The sequence below is a fragment of the Aspergillus pseudotamarii genome (genome assembly GCF_009193445.1).
Source record: "Aspergillus pseudotamarii strain CBS 117625 unplaced genomic scaffold BDV38scaffold_8, whole genome shotgun sequence".
Classification (NCBI taxonomy): domain Eukaryota; kingdom Fungi; phylum Ascomycota; class Eurotiomycetes; order Eurotiales; family Aspergillaceae; genus Aspergillus; species Aspergillus pseudotamarii.
In genome coordinates, this window is record NW_022475022.1 from 648,316 (window position 1) to 662,580 (window position 14,265).

Genomic DNA, 14,265 nt, shown 5'->3' on the forward strand with positions numbered 1-14,265 from the left:
AGAAAATTAGCATCAACGCCATCCTCACAGCATCCTAGACATCTGGAAAAAGTGCCGAGCTCATCAGATCAAACAACTGATGCGCTGTTGTTCCGTTCCGAGCACAAAAAGGGAAAGCGCAATAGTCACGTGTGTCATGATCTGGTCGGGTAAAAAATATCAAAAGTGATCCGCCGTCTGCGATTGGCCGGAATCGATTTGTGGTTTTTCAAAGGACTATTTTTATTATAAGAAGTTCTCTGCTATCATAAATATGGAAGCATGAGTTATGATGCCTGCGTGACGGAATATTGATGCTTGGTCTGATAATGGATTTTACTCTTCGTGCTCTATTTTTCCGCCGTGGGACCAAATCGTATTGAAATAGAAGATTTTTTTTATCTACCGCCGAGTACCTACTAATTGAATTCACCATGTTCATTCTTGTCAGTCGCTTAGGACCTTGCTCTTACTTTGCAATAAAGTCACTTCACTACCAAGGCAAAAGCTAACTAGTCCATACAGACTACCCTCTCTGATCTGATCCAGATCTCCCCAGAAGACTTCTCGAAGTATAGTTCTATCGCTATTGAGGACAATATCAATGAGAAGTATGCAAATAAAGTACGCACGGCTTCCTATCTGAAATGGCATGTTCGCTTGCGCAGCATGTACTAACAGTAATTGTCTAAAGGTTATTCAGAAAGTTGGCCTGTGCATTGGATTCTACGACTTGTTAGAGTCCTCAGACGGCCTCATCGGCCATGGCACTGGTTTAGTCAACGTGAACGGTACATCCAGAATGTTGAATCCCTTTCAAGAGAGTCTATGCACTGATTGAAAGACAGTCAAGTTCCGCCTCATTGTGTTCCGTCCATTCAAAGGAGAGATTATGTTGGGCAAGATCTCCAGCGCTACTGAACATGGTATAAAGAGTACGGCAATTTTAAACTGACCCTTATGGTACTAGTACTGATTGATCATAGTTGGAGTAGAGTTTTTCAACGATATCCTCGTACCTCCAAATCTTCTCTTGGACGGTGCCAGATTGTGAGCTGCCTTGATATGTCCGGTGTCCTTAGTCATCTATGCTAACATGCTACAGTGACTATGCCGATCAAGTTTGGATCTGGGAAAACGAGGACGGCTCCACATTCTACTTTGATATCGGAGAAGTTGTCCGATTCCGCGTTGAGATAGAGGAGTGGCATGACCAAATACCAAACGCCCCAGATCTAGGAGATGCCGCCGCTATCGAACGGAAGCCACCATATTCCATTATAGTATGAATTCTCTCTCCCGTGTCCCTTGACCTGATTACTAACGTTACCCTAGGGATCAATGCAAATGGCTGGTCTGGGACCTGTATCGTGGTGGTAATGTTTCGGATGGGTCATGTGCATGCTTCTTGACGTGAATAAGCAGGAATAACTTCTTGGCTCCCTTACTTCCCGTGCTTATGTGATGAGATACCTTGCTGATGGAATGGCTGGACTATGTATATTTCCATGGTTACACGAATAACGAAATAATCTTGACATAGAGATTTTAGTGATTGCTCACAAATCAGCCAAATGACGACATTTGGCCGGAAATGGGAGAGTGTTGAGGCAACATCGAGAAAATTCTTGAGTATGGAAGAATAAAAGATCTGACCATGTAGGATGATTTCCCCGCCAAATAGATCGTCATAATCAATTAAACCTTGTAGCTAATTGTATGCAGAGTACAGTCTCCGTACATTAAGGCTACGATCATTATCAATCGAATTCGGCTAGTGGCGGAGATAAAGAAAATTGCATTGACACCGCCACGGAGGGGACAATCAACGGTTCACGGTGGAGTTGCACTCGGCGCTATGCCGGAAATCCTCACGGGGCCCGATCAGTCCCTGCCCTATCGTTCTTCAGCATGCTTGATGTGCAACGTAAAAAAAACCCATGTCCAAGAAACAGAAATTTTTTCCCTCGGGTTTCAGGAGGGAAGGGGGGTAAACTTGGTTCTAGAGTCATCGTTAATAAATCCTAATTAATTTTTAAGACCGGCTTCACCGATCTTACTCAGTTTGCCCTCGTATCAATTATAAATCAGTGCTTTGTCACTACGACGGTACAAAGACCGCGTAACTATTTATTAGATCTTCCTTCTCGCAGCTTGTGACCTCATAGGTGTTTCTATCAGGCTTCCAGAAGAAGAAAAGAAAAAACAAGAGTGAAGACTTATCTCCCCGTCTTCCTTTACGAGTCGACTTTGTCCGATTCTTTTTGAGCTTGAATCTTTTTTTTTTTTTTGCGATTTCATATAGAGATACACCACGCGACCACTTTCGCAGTCCCGTGACAATGACCAACTCGACCAACGGAGCCCCTGCTCAGGACAAGCGTTTCGGCACTTTGGCTGTCCATTCCGGCGCTCACCATGATCCTACGACCGGCGCTGTTATTGCTCCTGTAGGCCTCACATCTTGCATGAATTACGCGATTGAATTGTTTCGGTGATGCTGACCGGTTGTGTAGATCTCCCTCTCCACCACTTTCGCTCAGACCAGTGTTGGTAGCCCTGTAGGTCTCTACGAGTACACACGTAGCTCCAACCCCAACCGGTGAGTACCCGACTCAGAACGGATCTTGGTTTATGATTGATCTCCAGGCTAATTACACACCAGCGATAACTTTGAAGAAGCCATTGCAGCTCTTGAGCACGCTAAATATGCCCTCGCATTCTCCTCTGGTTCCGCAACCACCGCGGTAATCCTTCAGTCCCTCGCGCCCGGCTCGCACGTCGTCTCGGTTTCCGATGTCTATGGTGGAACTCATAGGTACTTCACAAAGGTCGCCAACGCCCATGGCGTGGATGTGACGTTCACCCCCACCATCGAGTCGGATGTGGAGAAGTTGATCCGTCCGGAGACCAAGCTCGTGTGGATTGAAACCCCGTCAAACCCGACTTTGGGATTGGTCGATATTGAGAAGGTTGCTGCCATTGCGCATCGCCATGGGATCCTTGTGGTGGTTGACAACACATTCATGAGCCCCTACGTCCAGAACCCTCTGGATCACGGTGCAGACATCGTCGTGCACTCCGTTACGAAGTATATCAACGGCCATTCGGTATGTTTCTAGCCCTTTTGCTTTCAACGTAGGATTGTTTTTCTTGGATAGCCTGTTAGCTAACCGTGAGACAGGACGTTCTGATGGGTGTCGCCGCATTCAACTCCGATAACTTGAAAGAGCGCCTTGGGTTTCTTCAGAACGCCATTGGTGCTGTTCCTTCTCCCTTCGACTGCTGGCTCGCTCACCGTGGTCTTAAGACTCTCCACTTGCGTGCCCGCGAGGCCACCACTAACGCCACGACTATCGCCAAGGCCCTCGAGGCTTCCCCCCATGTTCTCTCCGTCAACTACCCCGGCATCGATTCTCACCCCCAGCGTGCGATTGCTGTCAAGCAGCACCGCCAGGGTATGGGCGGTGGTATGCTCAGCTTCCGCATCCAGGGTGGCGAGAAGGCTGCTCACCTTTTCTGCAAGTACACCAAGGTCTTCACCTTGGCCGAGAGTTTGGGTGGTGTAGAGAGTCTTTGCGAGGTTCCCGCTAGCATGACTCACGCTGGTATTCCTAAGGACCAGCGTGAGGCTGCTGGTGTCTTCGATGACCTGGTCCGCATGAGCTGTGGTATTGAGGATGCGGAGGATCTCCTGGCCGACGTTCTCCAGGCTCTTAAGAAGGCTGTCGCCTCCAGCGAACAAAACGGCTCCGCTTAATTAAGTTAATATAATAGAGAATTAGAACCTTTCATAGATCAAGTTAACGATGACACGGATTACTCTTCAGACGAACTTGCTTTTCTGTATGGCAATTTAGCTCCCTTTTCTGATCCTTCTCAGAAGACCGCTATCTCACAGACTATGTAAATGCACCAATTGGTCCATGTAATATAAAAGATCCATTAAACGTGCAACAAAGTGGTCAAATGAACGACTTGTGCCACAGCATCACCAACACATGCTTAGTCATCTAAGGCAATACCGCAAAAAATTTAGAGCAAAATTGAAGGTTGAAGAAGAAGCTTCCAAGACTATAGCTGCTAAACATTCAAATTCGGAGTGAAAGTCCCTAGAATATACGTGCGGATCATACTGTGGCTCCCGGAAAATCTTGTGTCCCCCAATTCTAGCTCGCACCCTGAATCTTTATCAAACTATAAACCACTTCGACATTATCTACACGTGCCCCGCGTCTGTATTCTATATCGGCATATCACCCAATAGCTTTTGGTGACATTTCAGCGGGATCTGGCCGTGATAATTAACGTGGTCTTTTATAATGGCGTCTGCATTCAGCTTCGGCTTCGCTGGGGATGATATTGACATGGACGACTCGGAGTTGAACACTGTTGATGAGGGGCATACATCCGTTGTGCAAGATAGTAGCAGCACACTCCCTGAACTAGTTGCGGCCCAGAGGCACGAACTGAGTGACTTGGTAGGTTCACCTTAACGCGGATGTGCCCTAATTGCCATTGAAGTTTAGCTCCTTCTCTAGGTGCCAAGAAGCTTTCTAGCTCTTGCCCTTTTACAGATGGAAAAAGAATACGATTTGTTATATAATGCTTTGGATTAGGCAAAAGACTGACCATGCTGTAGCTCTCAAGTCTCCCGTCTCAGGTTTCATTCAACAAACTCAACATAAATATACCTCAGAATGACCAAGCCTCCGAAACGACACTCGCACTCGCTCGTCGCGAAGTGTTTGATATCCGGACGCAATTGATGGCAGAGGATACTGCCGATTATGCGAACGAAGAGCTGATCTCCGGACTCGAGAAAGGAGATATCACGCCCAACATCTACGAAGGCGGTTTCAAGACGTGGGAATGCTCAGTAGATCTCGCGAAGTTGGTTGCTAATGAAAACATACTATCTAACGCTGGTGCGGGGGATCGACATATCATCGAGGTTGGTGTTACATCTTGCGTTTAATCTTAGCCCCATCTATTAGACCGGTTACTGATAAAAGATCTCTAGCTTGGAGCCGGAACGGCAGTGCCATCGCTTGCTCTATTCGCGCAATTGCTGTCCAACCCCACGGGGTCGTCACAAACTACTCGTTTCACGTTTGCAGACTACAACTCTGTTGTTCTTCGGCTGGTGACTTTGCCTAACCTGCTTCTGACTTGGAATTATATTGTTACGCGTCAGAAGTCGGTGTCAGTTGCTGGGACAGAAGATCACGTTGAGGAGCTAGAGTTGGATATCACTCCGGAACTTCTTGAGTCTTTCCAGAAGGATCTTGCGGAACGGAGAATATCCGTCGAATTCATCTCTGGTGCCTGGTCTTCCGCCTTCGTTGACCTAGTGTTCTCGTCGAGTGATAAAGCCAAGAATGGAGTGTTGGTTCTTGCTAGTGAAACGATATACTCCCCGGCGTCTTTGAGGGCGTTTTCAGAAACGTTGCTGGCTTTGATCCGTCGTCCTGTCCGGGCAGGCGGGAGAAGTAGAGCTTTGTTGGCAGCGAAGAAAGTCTATTTTGGAGTCGGTGGTGGTGTGGACGAATTTTTGGAAGTATTTAATACTGTCGGTGGTGATGAACTGGATGTGAAGGAGCGGTTGGACGTTAAGTCAGAAGGGGTGGGCAGAATAGTACTGGAGATTGCGCCCAAAGGTCGCCAATAATAGTAGATAGAAAGATATCGCATTGAAAGGTCAACCTTGTCCGGGAATATTGTGGATTATGGGCTTTTCTTTCCCCGGTAGAGCCAGAAATACAAGACGATCAGCGACTGAATCTGTCAACGAAACCTTGAACTGTCCTGTTATATGTACATTATGCTTGGCCCTGTCATGCCTACTACCGGCGTCTTGGAACGTGAAAACGAAATCAATTTTGTCTAATCATAGATAGAGACAACCTTGCCATCCTGCATACGGGCAACACGGGCCTCTTCCAGCTCCCTGTTTTGGCGCTCATAGTGTGCGGTAACATGGCTCATATCCATAGCCGAGCCGGCAGGAACGTTGAAAGGAGGGGCGGAGTTGAAGCTGACCCTGGTGAGAGGAAGAAACAGGTTATGTTAGCTTGCGGTCTGCAAGAGTAGGTGCGGTTATATGAGACATACTCGGGCTGCTTCAATTCGAAAACGGCTCTAGGGCCCTGACTCTGGAACAAGTGGCGGTCATGGGCAGCCTTCTCCATTATGACAGTGCGAATGGCATTTCTCTCTTCAAAAACCTTCTCCGAAGGGGTCCACTTTTGGATGAGGCTGGAAATCCACGATTGCGATCCAGACTCCTCGGTGGACTTGCTCAGTCGGTAAAGGACGTAGGCAGAGGCGAAGGAGCCGACGGTGACGTAGAAGCTACGCTGTACGGGTCACAAAGATCCAGGTTAGTCACAGCTACCAATTGACGGGTAGCAGGCTACTGCCACCAGTGAAGATATCGAATTGTAGAGGGGTCCAAGAAACGTACACCAAAGCTCTCGTTCACGGGCTCGGCATGGTGGTGAGCCGCGTGCGAGTCGAATCGCCGCTGGGGTTGATTGCGCAGCAGTAGCCGCGCGGAAGTGGCCGATCGCCTAGCGAAAAACATAGTGTGGAGGAAGACAATTGGCAGGGCCAAACGAATATGATGCCGTCCATTTGGAGGAGGAACGCAAGCTGGTGAGCGGTTCGAGGCGGGTGTCACGTGATAATTACTAAATGCGGTTTAGGGCCCTCACGGGACTTGGCACCGGGACACTGGTCGCCTACCAATGAGAAGCACGATTATTTTCCTTTCTCTAGTTTACATCCTCTTAGTCGGTGACAACGAATATGCCGCTCAAACAGCCCAAAACGCTGCGGACTCCGGACAGAATGTGAGTCTCGCCACGCTCGGATACTTTACAGGGAATCCCGGAGCATGGAACGAAATCTATTCGAAACCAGCGTTGGGGAGAAAAGGCCTTAGTAGCATGGGTCTACACTACTATGTTGCCTCCTGCAACAAGTCGGCGGGTCGCTGCGTTGTCTCGACAGTAATGGTGGTTTTTCTTTACACCGCATTTGGAGGTGGTGCTGATGCACGACTAACTGCCTCATTCTGAGATGGCGCTCCCCACTGTTCCCCAGTCGCATGGTGTCAATTGGGCTGCGGTCCCTCCCAAATTATGCAGGCGTCTGAACGTTTGGCTATCAGAGGCGACATGTCATCGATCTGATTTTAGCGCTTTCGACCCACTCGTTACCTGCCTCCTCCACCGACTTTGACTGAATCCTCCGTCCTGTCATAGATGATAGAATACTTTTTTTACCTTGTCGTTTTTTTTTCCCTCCCTCATCTGCACGCTATGATTCATCCTGCCACCCAGAAAAAACCAGTGCTATTGATGCCCAATGCTTACTCATTGGGTGATACTCTCTCCTCATCTTGAAATGATCGGTCCACTTCTGTCCCCGTTTCGCGCGAGAAATGTATGCTCTTGCCTTTCCTGCCCTGGTGATCCATATTGAATGGGTATCAATTACTGTTTCAAGGTTCGGTCCGTTTGTTCGCCTTGCCAGCCCCCTTGAGGCTGGATGCAAATGCGTCCAGTGTGCAGCGAGTTTCTTTTTTTGGGCGTGTTTTAGGATAGATTCTTCGCTGCGTAATTTTTACTGCCTCGCCTAATGTTTTAATTAATTCCGATTCCTAAGAAATCCAAAATATTTATTTGACGAGTTGCGATCTGTCCTGTCTTGCCAGAATTGTCTGCTTGCCTTCAACGCAGGTCTTTACCATCGGGCGTCTTGACTTCGTGGATTGCAACCATTTGCGCCCACTTCCAGGCTTCCCTGCTCTAGGGCGAATTTTCTTCCTCACATTACTTTTTTCGTCCTGACATTCTTCCCTGTATCTGTCGTGTGATCGTTTGACCTTCGGAACCCCCTCCCCCGTGCAAGTTGTCATTTGTTTTCTCCATATCAGATCGGAATATATCTTTGGCGCCGGTGAGCGCGTTTCCATGTATTGCTTCACACCCCAACCACCACCCAATTGCGTTTTTGCTAACAGGTTTTTTTAGCCCACTGGTAACACGTCTTTTTCCTTTTCTTGAACTTGGGCACGCATTATTTTTACGACCATGGCCCCAACCAAAAAAAAGAACAAGTCTAGTAACAAAAAAAGTAATAAGAAGTCAAAGGCCCAAGAGGAGCCAGAGAATCAAACACCTCCACCTGCTACGGCTGATGTTACTATTCCTGAACCACAGTCAGAGGAACAACAACAGCAGGAACAACAACTTCAGGAGCCACAGCTAGCTGAATCGCAGCTGCAAGAACAACAACAACAACAAGCCGAACAGCCATCTGATCATGCAGTGGAGCAAGCAACTGACCAACAACTTGATCAACCCACAGAGCAGACCTCAGAGCAACAGCCTGAGCAACCAATAGACCAACCATTCGACCAACCCCAAGATCAGCCCCAAGACCAACAGGCAGATCAACCCCTAGACCAACCCCCAGCAGAGCAAGCAGATCAACAGCTCCCAGACCAGCAAGCGGAGCCCTTGCAAGAGGAACTACTTGAGCAAGAGCTACAAGACCAACCACCTCTTGACCAACAGCTGCAAGAGGAACCACCCCTGGAACAACAGCTGCAAGAGGAACCACCCCTAGAACAACAGCTGCAAGAGGAACCACCCCTAGAACAACAGCTGCGAGAGGAACCACCCCTGGAGCAACAGCTGCAAGATCAACAATCTGATCTACAGTTACAAGAGGAACAGCCAGAGCAACAACTGCAACCACAACCAGAAGCAATCGAAGCCGAGCGCCAACAATCAGAGGCTTCAGTAGAAGCCCCAGTGGAGCCCGAGTCACTGTCGGCACCTGAAGTTGCACCTGAAGTCGCATCGGAAGTCGTACCAGAAGTTGCCGCAGAGCCAATCCCTGAGACGGAGCTGGCGCCAGCGCAAGGAGTGGAGCAGGAACAACTACAGCCCACTGCTGAGGAAGTTTCAACAGCCCTTGAACCTGAGCAACAACCTCAACCACCGACCAATCCTGAAGAGGATGGTTCTGCCCAAGTGAATGCCCCCGACCTCTCCTCAAGTCAGCAGCTGGACGCGAGTGATGTCCAGCGGGACCCCGAAGTGCCTCAAGAACTGCACCAAGAGGAACTAGGAGTACCGGAACATCCAGTTGAGGAGGCCGCTGAAACGACTCCGGAGAATATCGACGTATCGAAGGAGCAAGTTGTCGAACCACCAGAGCCGACCCCAGTGACAGCACCACAGACCCCATTGTTCTCGACGGACCCAACCACGGCTTCCGTAGAGACCCCATCTGCTACGGAGACTCAATTCGCTGAGTCTGCATCTCCCACAAAGACCGACGCACCAGAGATTGAGTCACACGCAGCCCCCGTATCTGACCCCTCCTCTGAGGCAGTTGAGGCAGCACCTACTTCCCCCGCCCGCCAAACTACCCCACCTGTGTCCAAGCCGGCTTCGCCTGTGCCAAAGCACGCTTGTCCCACACCTAGGGCTGTTTCGCCTGTGCTTAGGGACGCTGCACCTACACCCAAGGCCGCTTCTCCAGCTCCTAACCCTGCTTCACCTGTACCTCAGGCAGCCCCACCTATGGCTGAAACTGTTTTGTCGATGCAGGAAGCCGAGCTTCCTGCGGAAGTCATCCCACCCGCACCAACACCCCCGCCGGTCGCTTCTGTATATCAAGAACCTCCGGCCATGCTACAGAATCCTCCACCAGCCCAGAAGATGGCCTCTCCTGTATCAAAGGCTGCATCGCCATTCCAGAAGGTCGCATCCCCTGTTCAGAAATCCGCATCGCCAAAAGTTACCAGCCCCCTCGCCCGCCACGCTTATATGTCACCGATGATATCTCCCCACGCTACGCCACACGCTACGCCGCCAGTACAGCCGGCAATGGCTCCTATGCCCCCTATGCCTCCTCCGAGTACTGCTCCCAGCGTAGCTAGCTATGCTACAGCTTATTCCCCCGTCATGACCGCTGCTGGGTTTATGCCCCAGTATGCCTTCTACCCCCCGGGCATGCAACCCACCCCCCGGAGCTCTATGGAGCCCAGCACCGCGACAGCCTTCCAGCATTTGCGCGATCTGACTTATGCCAACGGGAATGGATTCTTCGCCCCTCAGAACGGACATCACAATGGACATAACGGTCACCACAAGGGAATGATGTCGCCTCCAGAGCACCCTGTTGAAGAACCAATTGAACTTCTGCAGAGAATTCAAGATGCCATCCCAGACATCAACCGCTTGTTGAGTAGTTACAGGAATACGAAGAGCAAGCTGCAAGCCCGCGAAGCTGAGTTTCAACAGATGAAGACCCAGCATGAGCAGGATTTGATGCACAAGGACTTCTACATTGAAGCTCTTCAGACGCAAATGAGGAAAACTGCCAATGAGGCGGCGGAAGAGTCCACCAAACTCAAAAACACCATCAACGAGCTCCGCATGGAACTTGGAAATCTTGACGAGAAGCGGAAGGACCTCGAAGAGAAGCTGGAGGACTCCGAGAAGTCGAACAAGGAGCTGACACAGAACAAACATGACCTCGAAGAGGAAGTCAGGACGCTTAGCACCAACATGAAAGATGCCCAAGAGGCTCATGAGAAGGAATGTGAGAGGCGCGAACAAGAGAAGGTGGACGCTCTTGCGACTCAGAAACGGGAAATGACCGAATCTTTCGAAGAGATCAAGGCCGAGGATGAAAAAGCAGCAGCGGAAGCTTTGGCTGCTCGCGAGAAAGAGTTGCTTGACCAGCAAGAAGCAATGAAGAATGATTACGAAGATCAGAAGCGACAGATGCAAGAAGCACACGACACATTACAGTCGAACTTCGACGACAAGGTGAACGAATTAGAGTCCACCAAGACCGATCTCGAGAACAAGCACAAGGAACTCGAGGAGACTCGTATGCAACATGCCAATGAAATTGAACTCCTCAACAACACCCATGCGGACCATGTGGCCGACATGGAGAGGCGCTGGGCCGATGAGAGGGGCGAATTGGAGCAGCGCATCACGGACAAGTGCGATGAACTCTCCCACTGTGAGCGCGAAAAGCAGAAGGTGGAAGAGGATAATGTTGTCAAGGAGCAGCAACTACAGGCAGCATCTGACGGCATGCGCCTCACCATTGATAATTTGGGAAAAGACTGCGATAGGTTGAGAAAGACCCTTCACAGCCTTGGAGAAGCCACTGACCTCAAGAGCACGAAGGGTGATCCATTCTTGTAAGTGTGACCTAGTGCATTGAGAATGTGTTTTAGTACTTGACTGTCTTTCAAAAATTTCCTTTTGTCTTAACCTTCCAGACTGTCTTCTGTGATAACTTTTTTTTACCGTTCTGGCCAGAATTGTGCCACGTTCATTTGTTTTCTTTTGTCCTTTTCAATTTTCCCTATAGAATTATGATCACGATGGTGACGAAGATTATGAGATGTCAATAATGCTATCAATTGTACCTGCTCTGATAAGAATTCTATAATCTAGTTTGGACTGCTTCGGCCAGCTTTCTCGTCTTATTGTTTCCTTATCTAAGGAGCACTTTGCGTACCTTCCAATCGATCCTCCCAAGGATGTACTGTCCAAAATACCTCAGGAGCTACCATCCTTCCTTGATAATACCCCGGCATCGCGTGAGCTGCGCTCCGCATACGTTCAACATATCATCTCGAAGACTTTGACTTACCGAATCTTCCATCCGTTCCTTTTCACCTTGGGCAAGAGGTACGGTAAAGCGGACACCTTCTTCCAGATGCTCTCGATGGACATTCGACGCAAGTCTGTGAGACGTGAAGCCTTCTGGAGGCAGCAGACGCTGAAAGCCGCGTACACGACTTCCGATGCCAAGCAGTCGATCAACGTTGTGGCCGCTGTGATCGTCGACGAGATCATCGACCACCTCAAACACTTCGCCGACCCTAAACACATGGACACCCTTCATACAAGCGTACGGAAGATTGTCAAGTTGGCCGCCGAAACGTGGAGACTTGCTCGTGTCGAAAGGGAACTCATCATGGCCTCTTTCCCAGCGCCCGACTCGGAGGGCACGTCGAATGAGATCTGGGAGGAATATGGAACCCCGAAAGAAGGCTGTGTCGGCTCCAAGGAGGATCCTACTCGTCACGTCATTCTGCGGACTTTCCCTCGCATCATTCGGGAGGCAGCGCATGAAGATTTCGCAGAAGACGAGGAGAAAGCCCTCTCCTGTACTTATACTCCAGGCAGTGTTTTATACTCCGACTCCCCTGTGGTTATGGCTCGACGCCAAGAGCTGGCAAGGCGGTCCACGGACTCCCTAGTGGGTGGAGAAGAAAGGCCTCGAAGCGAGTCGAGAGGCTCTACACGTTCCGACGGAAAGCCCAGCTCACCCAGGCGAGGTAAAGCAAGCTTCGATACCCTGTAGAGTGAGTAGGGTACATTGGAAGACGTGAGAGCTGCTAAGGGTATCAAGGCTAAGCATCATAGACCGGTCAGCTGTTAGCTGTACATGAAAAGCTTGAGTTACATTTCTGGGAAAGGGTTGTATCGATTATGATCTGAGCGCGGTGTTTTTGGTTTGTTCACTCATTTGCGACAATATGCTTCTGTTCCATTATAGGGCAGCTAAGCTCGAGAACAGAAGCACCCTTGTCATTCTTTTAAATTTCTCTTTGTTCGCCCTCTTTCTGTTTTACGCTGTTATCTTTCTATCTATCCGTATAGCATTTGGTGGGAGTTTGAGCGTGTCATTTTCTTCATTTCTTTAGTATTGTACTCCTTTCCTTTCTCCTTTCTTTCCTTCTCTTTTACTTTTACGCCTTCGTTCCACTTACGCTCTGCGTGGTGCAGTGTTACGGTTTTTCATGGTGTGTATTATTTGTTATGATGTATGCTCATCCGGATGATGACACATTTCTAATGTATGTGATGTCAGTTGACGAAAATGATCTGCAGTCCCTTCCTTCAGTTCCGATTACCTTTGTATCTATTTTTAATCGAGACTATAGTATATTGCCGTGATGCCAATGGTCAGCGATATCGGACTGACTGTGCATTTAGTTCCCTACCGTCCGGCGTCGAGATCGCCCTAACCGCTATGGACTACAATCAGAGGGGGAGGAGGAAGGGAGAGGAAGAGGGGGGGAAGAGAGAGCACAGCCACGCATGACTAGGCCAGGATGGAGAGCAGAAAATATCCGACTTAGTTTTCAAAGCTTGTTCCGACCTCCCAAGTCACATTCTCGCGCAGCAGTCTGGACTGGACCGAAACATCGTGCACAGCCTCAGGCAGGTCTGACTAACCCAAACCAATACGATGCGCCGAGCATAATTGGTCTATATGGATCGAGGATCAGTGATCGATGTACTGAGTACCCTTCAAACTCAGGGCTACTCTGGTTAAGATGCTTCTAGTAGGCATCTGGCATTCAGGTAAGTCAATCGTGGCGCAGTCGTTTCGCAACCAGAAATGCCTGCAACAATAATCATCACTCTATTCAGGTTAACCTTACAGAGGGCCATTCACTGAACAAGGGTTCTTCAATCGGTGTCCGGTTCCTGTCCGCCCGTGTTGTGGGGGAGAAACAGAGCAACATGAGTGGAGATTTAGCCTTTTTTTTAGTGGACCAAAAAGATACCTTTAGAGCCATAACTGACCGGTCTGTGGTTCATGATATCCAACACACATTTAAACGGACTAACTGGTTATTTTTTTTTATAAAAAAAAAAAAAAAATTTCCCTTCTCTCCTTTCATAGAGAGAAGGGTAAATTGATTGTGAGATGCAAACGCATCAGACATAGATGTAAATGGGTAGGGGTACATATATCGGGTCCGCCCCGATGAAGATTCCCTTTTTGATTCCCTTTTTCCTTCGTCTCTTGATTGTGGAATGACCATTCTCAAGGATCAGCATCCTACGGGTACTGAATATAGAACACTAAACGGGACCAGGGGCTTGACCCTCTCTTTTCCTCGCATCGGACCACAGCACCAAGATTTCATGCTCATTTTAATTACTGATGATCCATTGCTAGTGGTGGCATCCTGTTTGTTGATTCGTGGTGAAAACCGAAAGGTTACGTTCTTTATTTTATTTAATTTTTTTTTTCTTTTCTTCCCCCCTCCCTCTTCTCTTCTCTCTCTTTATTTTTTCCCCTAAAATTCCAAGGTGAAAAGGACGAGAAAAGCCGTGCAGATAAGGATAATCCTCCCTCTTCCTGAATGGACATAATCCGCCTAATGAGAACCCCACTTCCTTCTCACTGGCCAGCCACGCGCCCACACTTTCTTAA

The 14,265-nt window shown here is 48.9% G+C and overlaps 5 protein-coding genes across 5 annotated transcripts; 4 read left to right on the plus strand and 1 right to left on the minus strand.

The window, feature by feature from the left end:
• Window positions 1-206: 206 nt before the first annotated feature.
• On the plus strand, window positions 207-1,975 carry BDV38DRAFT_237920 (DNA-directed RNA polymerase III subunit RPC25). The gene is made up of 7 exons (XM_032053638.1): window positions 207-425; window positions 505-603; window positions 674-770; window positions 828-914; window positions 966-1,029; window positions 1,085-1,262; window positions 1,315-1,975. The coding sequence occupies exons 1-7, from the start codon at window positions 414-416 to the stop codon at window positions 1,357-1,359; spliced, it is 582 nt and encodes a 193-aa protein (XP_031917506.1). The 5' UTR covers window positions 207-413; the 3' UTR covers window positions 1,360-1,975.
• An 85-nt stretch (window positions 1,976-2,060) lies between these two features.
• On the plus strand, window positions 2,061-3,921 carry BDV38DRAFT_237925 (cystathionine gamma-lyase CYS3). Its single transcript, XM_032053639.1, has 4 exons — window positions 2,061-2,429; window positions 2,496-2,581; window positions 2,645-3,089; window positions 3,164-3,921. The coding sequence occupies exons 1-4, from the start codon at window positions 2,322-2,324 to the stop codon at window positions 3,737-3,739; spliced, it is 1,215 nt and encodes a 404-aa protein (XP_031917507.1). The 5' UTR covers window positions 2,061-2,321; the 3' UTR covers window positions 3,740-3,921.
• Window positions 3,922-3,925: 4 nt separating this feature from the next.
• On the plus strand, window positions 3,926-6,078 carry BDV38DRAFT_205789 (protein-histidine N-methyltransferase). The gene is made up of 3 exons (XM_032052523.1): window positions 3,926-4,460; window positions 4,622-4,933; window positions 5,003-6,078. Exons 1-3 carry the CDS (start codon window positions 4,302-4,304, stop codon window positions 5,648-5,650), a joined length of 1,119 nt encoding a protein of 372 aa, XP_031917508.1. The 5' UTR covers window positions 3,926-4,301; the 3' UTR covers window positions 5,651-6,078.
• Window positions 5,770-6,760, minus strand: BDV38DRAFT_205781 (putative NADH-ubiquinone oxidoreductase 178 kDa subunit). The gene is made up of 3 exons (XM_032052522.1): window positions 6,446-6,760; window positions 6,094-6,338; window positions 5,770-6,022 (listed from the first exon to the last, which is right to left on the minus strand). The coding sequence occupies exons 1-3, from the start codon at window positions 6,563-6,565 to the stop codon at window positions 5,866-5,868; spliced, it is 522 nt and encodes a 173-aa protein (XP_031917509.1). The 5' UTR covers window positions 6,566-6,760; the 3' UTR covers window positions 5,770-5,865.
• An 812-nt stretch (window positions 6,761-7,572) lies between these two features.
• Window positions 7,573-12,616, plus strand: BDV38DRAFT_205820 (uncharacterized protein). Its single transcript, XM_032052524.1, has 3 exons — window positions 7,573-7,960; window positions 8,019-11,221; window positions 11,481-12,616. The coding sequence occupies exons 2-3, from the start codon at window positions 8,079-8,081 to the stop codon at window positions 12,394-12,396; spliced, it is 4,059 nt and encodes a 1,352-aa protein (XP_031917510.1). The 5' UTR covers window positions 7,573-7,960; window positions 8,019-8,078; the 3' UTR covers window positions 12,397-12,616.
• Window positions 12,617-14,265: the final 1,649 nt, after the last annotated feature.